The sequence below is a fragment of the Magnolia sinica genome, chromosome 6 (assembly GCF_029962835.1).
Source record: "Magnolia sinica isolate HGM2019 chromosome 6, MsV1, whole genome shotgun sequence".
Lineage (NCBI taxonomy): Eukaryota > Viridiplantae > Streptophyta > Magnoliopsida > Magnoliales > Magnoliaceae > Magnolia > Magnolia sinica.
In genome coordinates, this window is record NC_080578.1 from 87,429,202 (window position 1) to 87,442,295 (window position 13,094).

A 13,094-nucleotide genomic window follows, 5' to 3' on the forward strand; every position below is an offset into this window, starting at 1 on the left:
ACAACTTGCAGGTTGAATTATCAATCTGGTTTAACCATCTACTGGGCCCTACTAAGGATGTCTTATTATGTAGAACTCATCCCTACTATACAATCCTATTTACCACCTTCATTCAATTTACTCTACCGAGTATTTCAGTGTCAATCTTTCAATTTTCCATTGGCTTGATGACCATGATCAGATGGATACAAATTTCTAATAGGTGTGATTTTGATACATGAGCCATAAATCAGTATATAGGTTGACCTGCTTGGTACAAAACTATGCCATGTACGCTGTATTATATATGGCCCTACCATAGTCTGATTCCTATGACTCTACTTTATCATCTGTTCATGATCATTTCTAACATGTCTCAAACTCAAAATTGAAATTGCAAAATAAAAATGAACAGAGCAAAAAAAGGGAAGAGTAGTGGCCTAGTAGACCTACACTCTTCCCTGGCCTAAACCAGCAGAATAATATCTCGGAAAATTGAAAAATAAAATAAAATAATAAATCAAGAATCTAGAACTAAGAATCGAGAATTTACCCTTGTTTGTATGGAAATCAAGAATGAAACTACATATATTCTCTAGAAACCTTGTAAAAAAAATATAAATCATCATAGAAACTATATAAAGAAGAAAGAAAAAGCTATATGGAATCAATAGCAAAGCAACGTAGGAAAGGTAAAAAAAAAAATTACCTTTGTTTCAAGCATAAAACCTTGTTAACTATTGGGTATTGCATTTGAAACAGTTTTTTGAATAAGGAGCTGTGACAGCTGTCCTCATTTCTTCCCGAGGAATGATAGGTTACTTTCTTGACTAAAGATATGTGAATGGTATAATGGTGTGGACTCTTGCTGTTTTTTCTTTATTAGACATCTATTTGTTGAACACCATGAAAAGGTGAGGACATCGCATCCACTGTAGTCATCTATTTGGATTAGTGAACCATGGGCTCCACTTGTAAAAACCTAAAAACTTGAACAGAGCTATACAATCTTTTGGGTTGAGCTATACTTGAATAAAAAAAAATAAAAATAATAAAAATAATAAAAAAAATAATAATAATTTGTTGAATTTGTGATGGTAAAATAGTGTGGGGTTTCTTTCATTTCTGCCTGATTTCTGAGAACGAGGATGCTTTTGTTGACTTCGAATGAAATTTGATTGAACATGGGGACTTGGTTCTTCTTAATTTCTGGTTTTTGGTTGATATGATTGCATCGTGGAAAAAGAACATGGTTATATGAATAAAAATGCAATAATAAAATAAGTGCAATGTGCATGTGTGTGTGAATCATAGCTATCAAAATCATTCACCTAGGCATTTCAATGGTTGCACAACTACTAGGTGTATACTATCCTGGTGGCCTAATACAATCATGTGCGAAATTCAAAAGGATTGTAGTTCGATTTTGAAAATAAGATAATTCAACCACATAGTAAGATCTCTAGTAAGCCAATGCATCAAAACTATCTCAAATTTATGGATAGAACTTCACTCAAACATTTCACCAAACACCTAAATGGCAAGTCAAACGAATGCCTGAAAACAAAGAACATTCTCTCCTCATCAAAATCACCTTGAACGAGCGGTCCCAGCAGCTCACGGTCACCTCCCATGGATACATATACAAAATCGAGGATTCAGAGGCTTCTAAGAACATCCAGATGTTCTCAAACAAGCTTCATCGATATTCTCAACGTAATAGATCCACCATACGTTTCCAATATATTATGTCGTACTTCAATTTTCATCCAATGGCCCGTGAATTCTCTGCACAGAGCTTGGCCATTGGTGCTAGTGATATGGCAGAGTGGGCCATGAAAGCTTGTAAGGAGTTACATATGGCCATGGAGATTAATATTGTGACATTGACGTTGGTGCAAGATGATGGAGATGCAGATTCAATGGCTAGGATTTTGACGTGGTCCCCTGTGGTCCCTGTATCAGGATCTTCCATTGAAGCATTGGAGGGGATGGGCTTAGAACCCGATGCTAGTACGTGTGAAATATATCAAGATGAATTCTTGGGAGGGGTTGGGATATTGCGTATGCCTTGCTCACATGTTTTTCATGGCCAATGTATAATCCGATGGTTGGAGGAAAGACATGTATAACCAGTCTCTCTATTTGAGATGCCGGTGAAGCACTTGAAAGAAAGCTGATTTTTTGATAATCAGTATTCTCAATTTTATTTTATTTTTATTATTTTTTTTAATGTCATTCACCCTCACTGAAAGCCTTGTATTTGTGTAGGGCCCACCTTGTTATTCATGTGACCCACATGATCTGAATGGGCATGACTCTTAGGGCAGTGCCGTGAACTATCTGCACAAGTTGTATGCATCGTTATATGTTTGAGATCAATCAAAAGCTATGTTGGGCTTTTGCCAGGTAACGTCTGGACATGAGCCACAGGCCGTTGAAACCTTCCTGAGGCTTGCCATGACATAAAAATGGCATGCCTTGCTCAACATTTCCAACAATCTCAACAACTCCTCTACCGCTTCCTCATTTAAGTTTCTCCTGGGCTCCTTGGAAAGAATAACACCTTGCCACGGACAAGTTAACCTCTTGCAAAAGCTCTGCTAAAAGGGGGAGCAATCCCTCAACTTTTTATCATGTAGCCAAACATCCTCTCAAAATCTACACCCCTCACCATTACCCAAAGAAGCCCCCACTCCTTCCCAAACCTAATTTTTTAGCGAGGCCACCGCTTTCCAAAGAAACAATGCCCTATACAATGATGATGCCTTAATCCACCAAGAAGCTTCTTGAAATCCATACTTTCTTCCCACCACTTCTCTCCATAAACTATCATCTTCAACACCAAACCTCCACACCCACTTACCCAATAATGCTAAATTCATCTCTCCCAAGGCCCTAATACCGGCTCCTCCTTGATCCCATGGCTAACATACTTCCTCCCACTTCAAAAGATGAAACTTATGCTTTTGTTTTGCCCCCTTCCACAAGAAATCCCGCATAATTTTTTAGAGCTTCTCCACCACCGCTTTCGGATACTTAAATAAGGACATGTAGGAGAGTTGTACGTTAGACATTTCCACCTTAATTAGCATTAACCCTCCTCCCAAACACAAGTGCCTTCTCTTCGAACCTCATAACTTTCTTTCAAATCTCTCGATTACTTTATCCTATAGGTGTTTGGCCAACTTCCCTATACAAATTGATACCCAAGATATGTAGTCGGAAATAAACCTTCCCTCAAGCTTTCCACCCCTTGTGTTTTTGAGATTAGTGCAACAAAAGTGGTCCCTAATTCCACCGCTAGTACTCCTTTTAAAAAAAAACCTTTACAAAATCAATCACATCCGCCTTTAATAGATCCCAAAACTTTTGATAAATTGCAATCGAATAGCCGTCAGGACCAGGGGCTTTTGACTCACCGCTTTTGACTCAACAAATCCGAAATGGTTGCCTCTATTTCCTTAACTGTGAAAGCTTCCTCTAGAGACTTTGCTGCCTCTCGCAAAATAGAACCCAAAGGAAGATTATCAAATGTTGGTCTTTCCCAATCTTCCCTAGACAAAAGCTCCTTGTAAAGTTTTACTATCAATGCATATACCCTTGCTTTCCCTTCAACCCTTTCCCCCTCAACCACCAAACTTTTAATTTTGTTGTTCCGAGCTCGCACACTAGCCATTGTGTGAAAGAATTTCATATTTTTGCCTCTTACATTTAACCAAAGAGTCCTAGAATATTGTCCCCATTTGATTTCTTCCTTCCTAAGCTCGCATTGAACTTCGCCTTACGAATTTTTCTCCATGCCATTTCATCAACTGAATGTTCGCCTCTCTCTTCTTTTACTTTAAGCATCTGAATTTCTTCAAGGATTCCTCCTCCCAGTTCTCCAAAACCTCTTTTTCCAAACCAAAAAAAAAATATCTTTCCCTTAAGCAAATTTAATTTTTGGAAAAGAGAGACGGCCCCACCCCAAACTGAGAAAGAAGACCCACATACTTTCACCTTATCCGAGAAACTCTACACCACTAAGGAAGCAAGCTCGAACATAAAAGGATGCAAGCCCCAATCCTCATCTTTCATCTCTAAAAGGATCGGGCAGTGATCGGATATTGGCCTAAACAAAACTCTTTGAAAAACTAAAGGAAACTTTTCAACCCAATCCGTTAAGAGCAAAAATCAATCCAGCTTCAACTTAATTGCCCTAGTCTGACCATTAGATCACGTGAATTTTACTTTGCCCATTGGTAAATCTACCTTGTCGTTATAGACTATCCATTTTGAGAAATTCCCCATGCTTCTGATTATATGGTTGCCACTTGATTCTTGAAAAGAGAATCTCACAGCATTGAAGTCTCCACCCACCACTCATGGTGACTATTGTTTACTCTGGCATGAATCCAATTCAGCTCAGAATAATTGTCATGAGCTCAATCTATTTGGCTCGTAGACAACTGTAAAAACCCACTTAAAACCTGATAAAACCTCTTTTACTAGTAGAAATAGGGAGAAATGCCCCTCCCAACAATTCTCCTTTGACCACAACTTTGAGTTCTAGATAGTTAAAATTCTACCTACTGAACAATTTGTGTTTTACGCTACCCAACCTTTGAATTTTCCCCTACACAATAAGTCCACTATCCTCTGATCATATGATTGCAGCTTTGATTCCTGGAAGTAAAGTGTTCTGTATTTATTCTGATATGGCCATAAAGGCCGATACTTATATGTAATGGCAATGACCATTACACGATACGGGGATGAAACGGGGCAATTGGCTTTTTTGGGGCTATAACGACCATTATGGGGCATAACAACCATTACCTCCATAACGGTCAAAAGATGACAACTTTTTTCTATTTAAATTCATTTTTTCACTTTTCTCATTCTAAAAACTTTCTTAGAATATTCTACAGCAGATTTCCACCACTCTTACTATATTTTTTTAAGATTAAAACAATAGATTGAAGTGATTTAGGCGAATAGAAGCTTCGAGGGTCTTTTTTTTTTTTCCTTCAAAAAACATGTTATTTATGCCTTTTTTTTCATTTTCTAGTTCTATTGCTTAATTATGATGTGTAAATATTAGAGACATGTAACCATGTTCATAAATTCACCAAACAACCAGATACAACACTGTCGCCAAAAGAGTAGATTGTTACGCTACCATAAACATATTCTTGTTAATTTTTTTTTTAAAGAAAAAGAAAGAAAAAAAAGAATACATATTTGGAATATTTATATTATTCCAGAACTTTTCAGGGAAAAAAATAAATTCAACCATTATGGAGGTCATAATGGTCGTTATGCCCCCCGTATCGGCCGTTACAACCGATGCCTATATTGGTAATGGTGGTGACCGTTACGGCCGATGCCCATATTGGTAATGGTGGTGACCGTTACGGCCATAGTTACCTATACGAAATACCTTGCCTGGAAAGCTACTATTTAAGCCTTGTATTGTTTACAATTATTCCTAATACGTGCCCTCTTTTACAGACACCTCATATGACGCACGTTCCTACTTATTATCTTCATAGAGAAATTGTGCTTGCCCTTCTCTTTGCTGAGCTCCTCTCTTTCTTCTACACCTCGTGAGAAACTATTAGAGCAAACATTGCCAAACTCTCTGTCGATGCCTCTTCATCTTCCTCTTGCCTCTATAGATCTAACAATGACGACAGTGTACCTTTATGAATCATCATCACTTGGTCGGAACTTTCAATTGATTGATGCTTAATGTAGACCCCATTGCACTCTCCAAACTCTATCTAATCCTCCAATAATTTCAAAATGGAAACGTTCGATTGCTCTTGAAGATATTCTCTTTCTCCTAGCAATTCGAAGTCAAAAAAAAAAAAAGAAGAAGAAGAAGAAGAAAAAAGAGAAAAATCACCATATCGTTATATTAATTTCAAGCACATGCCGTCACTACTTTCCCCCATCTATGTGAAGCAAACCACACGTTTGGTTCCCAGTTGTGTTAACAAAACCACTTACGAGACACCTTCCACACGCAATGTGAGGCCCACATTAAAAGTTTCATTCAAAACTTTGCTATGCTAAAAAGCATTTTTTGTGACATCACCACCACATGTCACCATTCTCTTCTGCTTCATTAAAACAAGAAAAGTACCCTACGCTTATTGGTCGACTTCTCGTTCGAAGCGTCTTGACCCCACTAAAGAGATCCACACCCGTTGAAAGCTTCGGCCATGACTGACATTGGTATCATTACTACCATGCATTAATACCTCTTTTCTTTTATTCCCTCCACCTTTCTGCCCACCAATGAGGGACTTACAACACAATGATTTATCATCCATTGCTCGATATGGTGTTCCATCATCTTCCATGTTCTGATTCACTATCAACGACGAGCTCGAGCTATCTTTCCCTACACCTATAACCAACTCCTGAGATTCCTTCTACAACTTTATGAAAATGCTATCATTTTTTACTCTATTCAAATATTTTTCGGCACCATTTGCAGTTTTTTTTTTTTCTGTATTTAGATTATAGCAAAACGAATTTTCTCACAATATTCGAACAACAAATCAATCTCTACTACCATTTTGATACAAGCCCTGATTTCTGTGAACACTTTGTTTATCCAAAATTTGAAAGGGAGGTTCCAAATTTGGATACAGACTTTGTTTTATGCTTGAAGTAAATATAAGCAAGAGGGTGGGGGACGTCCAACAGTAACTTTCTCTTCCTTTCCCATTCTCTTCGTTCCCTTTTCCACTTTTTCTTCTCTCTTACATCAAACTAGATGGTATTAGAGCGGTAATCGATCAAGTTCCAATCACTTTCTTTTCCCTTACCTATCAAAAACCTTCTCTTCCTTTCCTTCATGTTCTCTTGTGCTCATAGCTTTTTAAGAAACTTAGGGTTATTTCTAGTAAACTGTCCTCTTCAATGGCCTATGTGTGAATGGTGTTGGTGATGTGTAAGTGATCGTAGTTCTTTCTAGTATTTGATTAAGGTGTATGGGCCGATTGGTGCATCCTGTATTGTGTACGCATTGTGTTGGATTGAGTGGCTGAAGCATTCAAGTTTCCAGAAGCATAAGCCCTTACTTCTATAAGCATTGTACATCCATTTCTTCTGGTTTTTATTACCTCTATTTGCAATGTATATGAAGGGTAAGCAAAAATCAGGTTCGTAAATCCATATGACTTTTTGAGGGTTCAAATATCCACTATCAAGTTAAATGGCCAGTATTCTAAATCTATACAAGTCTTAACAGCCAAGGGGAACAATAGGAGAAATTGGATGAAAAGACGTAAATATGATGAATGGGTTTAGGACAATGCTCAGATCGTGATGTGCTTGTGGAATTGTATAGAAATGTCTATTAGAAATGTTTCTAGATATGGCAAATAAAGTTTAGGATTCTCTATGAGTAGAGTTGTAAATGAGTCGAACCGAGACGAGCCTGGCACAGCTCGGCTCGGCTCAGCCAGCAGCTAACCCTAGCTTGAACTCGGCTTGGCTCGTTTCTTGAGCCTAACTGGCAAGCTTGGCTTGATTCAATCAACAACTCAGACAAGTTCGAGACAAGTTCGAGCCTGTGCGACATTTTCTCAAACACGTAGAGTGCATCTTCAATTTCTAACAAAATGTAAAACAATGATAGCACTTTACAGGTATTTCATCAGATACTCAGTGAGCAATATCAAAATCAAGATATGAGGGCAATCTTATAATGTAAAGTTTTTTTTTTTTTTTTGTAGTGATTTGTTTCGATTCCAGTGATTTGTTTCGATTCCATTCCTTCCTCGCACCAATCGATCCTACGGAGAATGTATGCACCCGAAACAACACTTCGTTGAGTCATTTCATCAACTACTTGTAAGCAGCATCAATATCAAAATAACCGAGTCATTAAGCCAATTCAATCCGAGTCGATTCGAGTTGAGGTTTGATCTGAGTCGAGTCAAGCTCGGGCAAGCTTGAACTCAACTTGAAATTTTTTTCGAGCTCTAAAAACCAACTCGACTCGGTTTGAATCCAATTTCGAGCTTTTCCTAGTTGAGTCGAGCGAGATGACTGAGCTAAATCGATTCACGTATAGCTCTATCCATGAGAGATGTATTCATAAAAAATAAAATAAAAATAAAAACATCACTCAATCCACACCAATTATTTGAAAAGGCCTTTTCCTTTCCAACAAGGAGATAAATCACTAGGTGAATATTACAGGAAACTCAAAGGAACATGGGGGGAGTTGTATGTGTATCAACCTCTTACAAGCAAGGTATTCCCTAACGGTAACAATGGTTAAAGCAGATACCATTGTTACAATTATGGTATGGGTCGTTACAGCTTGAGAGAGAGAGAGAGAGAGAGAGAGAGAGAGAGAGAGAGTTGATGTTGAATCGAAATTCACCAAATCACCTCTTTGTCGCCTCTAGGGTACAAATTTATGAAGCATTCCCAGGTATTCTTGACCTTTTACGTCATCTGCGAGCAAGCCCACTAACATAGTTGCGGTGGATGCATCAACAGAAAAATGTCTTTTAGCCATTTCCCCAAGAAGTTGCATTGCCTTGAGGGTCTCATTCTTTTGTAGAAAGCCCCTAATTAAAGCATTGAAGGTGAAACTGTCTGGTTGAAAACCCTTCTCTTCCATTTGCAAGAACAATCCATTAGCTTCCTCCAAAAGCCCTTCTTTACAGAGCCCATTGATTAACGAGTTATATGTCCTAACATCATTCCCCAAGCCCATGGTGGAGGCCTAACTGAAAAGCTCCTTCGCATATTTAAGTTCCCTAGCTTCGCACATCCCATTAATAAGGACATCCATAACTTCATTATTTGGTTGAATTCCTCTAATTTACATCTCATTAAGTAGTTTCATTGTCTCGACAGGATGCTCACTTTTACATAGCCCATCCATCAAAATGGTGTATGTGATGAGATTCGGACATTGTCCATGAGCTTTCTTCTCATCGAAGAGCTCTTGTGTAGCCACAATTCTCCGTACCCGGTATAGCCCACCTATAAGAGTGTTGTAAGTAACAACATTGGGCTTCAATCCCTTGCAAGGCATTTCTCGGAAAAGCCACATAGCCTCGTCTACCATCTGCTTCTTGCAATAGCCGTTGATTAACATGCTATAAGTTACGACACTAGGCTTATGACCTTTACACACCATGTAATCAAATATCTTTAAGGCAGCATCCATTTGGCCAATAAAACAGTAGCCATTCATCAATGCACTGTATGTGATTACATCAGGCTCCACACCTCTCTGGGTCATCCATTCTAGTAATCCATGGGCTTCTTTAACCATTCCTTCTTTGCAAAGAGCATTCACCAGTATGTTAAAGGTTGTCACATCGGGTGAGATTCCTCGATTCGACATTTCCTCAAACAGACTCATTGCTTCTTTCCACTGCCCTAAATTGCATAGTCCATGAATTAAAGAATTGTAAGTGAAAACATCCGGCTGAATCCCTTTACCAACCATTTCTGAGAAGAGGTTAAGCGCCTTGCTTGTGAGCCCATCTTTGCTTAGACTGTCAATGATAGTGGTATAAACCGTAAGGTTAGGACTACATTTACCCGCTCCCTTCTCCATTTTCTGAAGCAACCCAAGAGCCATTGCATTGTTCCCCGACTTGCAAAGACCATCGATTAGTATCCCAAACGTCACCACATCATAAGGATATCCCATTTCTACCGTCTTCAGAAAGAAACTACTCGCTTCCCCAATCCGTCCTTCCATGCAAAACCCCTTAATAAAAGTGGCCAGAGTCGCAGCATTCGGCTCATGGCCACATTTCAGGATGTTGCTAAGAACAGTGAAACCAGAACCGATCCCATTCAAGCGGCAAGAACAATTGAGAAGAATGCTCCATGTATAGATATCAGATGGGATCCCTAACCAATTCATCTCCCGATGAAAAGAAATCACGGTCGAATAGTGTTTCATTTTAGCAATAGTAGTTAACAGGCGATTAAATGTCTGGATTGAAGGCAGCGGCTGCGCGCGGACCATACGATTGAAGAGGCCCGCAGCATCCTCTAACCTCACAAAAGCACCGGCTCGAATCGAATTGAATAGATCATTCACCAAATGGTTGAATTGGGTTGGAGTCGGGATCTTGTTCTCTGTGATTTTAGAATCAAGGGCAGAAACGGTAATTTCAATAGAAGCTGGAGAGGAGAGAGTTTTACCCTTTTGAGCAGCGGCAGCGGCAGCTCTTCTCGACGACATTTTACGAAATCGAAGATTTTGTGGGTGCCAAACGACTCCTGATGAGAGAAGAGAAGAGGGGATGGTAGTTGTTGTGGTCCTGTGGAGTGCGGCTGCCACCCCGGAACCATTGATGTGGGTGCGACCCTGACTGTAGGACCCACTTCGATGTATGCATTGTATATCCCACGCCGTCCATATGTTTTGTAACTTTGCAGAGGAAGCAGCCGACAGAATATGATAAGAGAGTATCCAACCCGTCCATCTGGCTCTATCCTCAATTACAGGATGGGGCAGAAAATCAGTGAAATACACAACCTAGGTGCACTGATGGGTTGGGATGCCAACCATGGGTTTGTGTGGGGTCACCATGCATGTGCAATCCATTAACATGTGATGCACGTGCATGATCAGGGCCATTCGTCCATCAGTCTCTGCCTTGCATGTTAGCTAACCCAGAAAATATGATCTTCCATGTGCCCCATAAAGGGTGCGCTCCATCGGTACCAGCACCACAGTAAGCTTATGGTGACACTAGGCAGATGTGGGGTGCATGTGGCAAACTCTAACGAACCGCCCCACTTGATGTGGACTGTCCATTGTGAGGGGCCACACTTTGACGTGAGTCATCCATCATGTGAAGCCTACTCCGTCTATTATGTGGGCCTACCTTGATGTGGACCATTTATTGTGTGGGGCCCCACCTTCAATATGGATTGTTCATCATGTGGGCCCACCTCTGATGTCAACTGACCATCATGTGGGCTCACCTTCAACGACCATCGTCCATCATATGGGTCCCACCTTTGATGTGGACTAACCATCAATTGAGACCCACTTGATGTGCATGTTTCATCTTGCTAGGCCACACTTTAATGCATGCCATCCATCATGCGGGGCCTACCTTTGATGTCAATTGTTCATTATGTGGGCCCAACTTGATGTGGACCATACATCTTGTGGTGCCCCACGTTATAAGTCGTTCATCATGAGGGACCCACCTTTGATGTCCACCGTCCATTATGTAGTCCCACCTTTGCTGTGGACCTTCCATCATGTAGGTCCCAACCTTCAGTATGGGCCATTCATCATGTGGGCCCACACTTAATGTCAACCTTCTATCATGTGCTCCCACATCCAATATCCCCACCATTCATCAAGTAAGGCCTATTTTTTTTTTTCCTTTTTTTTCTTACGTGGATCATGCATCATGTGGGGCCACACTTTGATATAGGTCATCCATCATGTGGGGCTCACCTTTAATGTGACTATGCATTATGTGGGCCCACCTTTGATGTAGACTGCGGATTAGTTGGTGTTGCCCACACCACTGCCGGGGTAGGGTGGTGATGCGTTGGATCCTGTGAGTCCCACTTTGATCACATATATCCACACCGTCCATATGTTTCCCTGCTTATTTTAGGAATGAACTAAAAATTAAAGTTTTAGATCACACACCAGCTATATAGCTGGTGTATATACGTGTCTTGCAAAGATGGGTCGCATATTAGATACTGACAAGGTCAGTAGCCACATCACTACTGAAGTGACGTCACCAAGGTCCGTGGACCCCACCATGATGCATGTGCTGTATTCATACTGTTCAACCGAGATGGTTTTATCACATTACAAAGAGAATGAGATAGATTAAATTTCAAGTGGACCCACAACAGAAAACCGTGTGAGCCGTGTCACACCCACCGTTGAAACATTTTTAGGGCTCACAGTGATGTATTTTTGAGATCCATCTTATTCGTAAGTTAACATAGAGATAGATGAAGTGAAAACAAAAATATCAGCTTCATCGGAAATTACCGTGGCCCCTAAGAAATTTTGAACAGTGGATGTCACTGTCCCCGCTATTTTCTATGGTGGGGTCCACTTGAACTTTAGATCTATCTCATTCTCTTTGTAATGTCATAAAACGATCTCTAAAAAATGATTGGACGGTATGGATACAAAACGTGCATCATGGTGGGGTCCACACAGCTTGGTGACGTCACTTCAGTAGCGATTTTGCTACTGACCTGACGTAAAATAGCCCATTACACTCATCTGGTAGGTCACGGTTGTCCACTGAATAGAGACTGCTAGCATGTTAAAAGGTTGCTACTCGGCCATGCTTCTCATGCAATTGTTCCAGCCTGATGAGAGGACAGGAGTGATTTTTGGACCAGTGACAGTTCATTGTATAGTTCCCCATCTGATGAATGACTCAGGTCTCTCACATGCATGCCATGTAGGCACATGTGCAATGGACCCCGCTACCATGTCAGTGGAGTACCATTTGATTGTCTTCAAGAGGACACATTCATTCACTGTCTTCCTCGAGAATAAGTACTCTAAACTTATGGACCTTCTCTGGACTCTTCATGGAGATTTCTCAAATCCACAAAAAAAGAAAGCAAAAAAATAAAAATAAATTCTAATAAATTCATAAGTTAATTGATGAATAAATTAAGCAAGTTCAAGATCCTTTAAATAGGGATACAAAGCAATGGGAGAGAAATCAAAATCAAAAGCAAAAAAATAAAAATAAATTCTAATAAATTCACAACTTATTATAAATAATAAACTTATTATTTATAGACAGTTGCAATGCCTACGGGTACGCAAGGTTTTTTGGTAAAATATAGTAAGTGTTATATTTAGCTTCACTAAGTTGTTCTCCTAATTATTCTAAGCACTTCTAGCGTTGGGCGCAACTCCTAAAGCCTAACGGATAATGAGTTACAATCAAACTAAAACTTATTATTTATAGTAAAAGCAGGATTAAAATAGGGAAATGATTGTCGATTTAGTGATTTTTTGCAAATTCAGCCTGAATAACCAGGAATAACGAGGTTGGGTGGCTAAAGTAACTCATTCTATCCAAAAATCATATATTTTACACCCAATAACTCATTTCAGA

The 13,094-nt window shown here is 39.8% G+C and overlaps 1 protein-coding gene across 1 annotated transcript; it reads right to left on the reverse strand.

Moving 5' to 3' along the window:
• Nucleotides 1-7,843: 7,843 nt before the first annotated feature.
• Nucleotides 7,844-10,204, reverse strand: LOC131249703 (pentatricopeptide repeat-containing protein At3g22470, mitochondrial-like). The gene is made up of 2 exons (XM_058250478.1): nucleotides 8,852-10,204; nucleotides 7,844-8,719 (listed from the first exon to the last, which is right to left on the reverse strand). The coding sequence occupies exons 1-2, from the start codon at nucleotides 10,202-10,204 to the stop codon at nucleotides 8,393-8,395; spliced, it is 1,680 nt and encodes a 559-aa protein (XP_058106461.1). The 3' UTR covers nucleotides 7,844-8,392.
• Between the last annotated feature and the right edge of the window lie 2,890 nt (nucleotides 10,205-13,094).

Bases quoted from the DNA above. Each gene is read 5' to 3' on its own strand.
- LOC131249703 (XM_058250478.1), bottom strand. From the start codon at position 10,204: ATGTCGTCGAGAAGAGCTGCCGCTGCCGCTGCTCAAAAGGGTAAAACT. The intron at 8,720-8,851 runs GTCGAGACAATG...CTTTTCAGTTAG, and splicing joins TATGTAAAAGTGAGCATCCT to GCCTCCACCATGGGCTTGGG.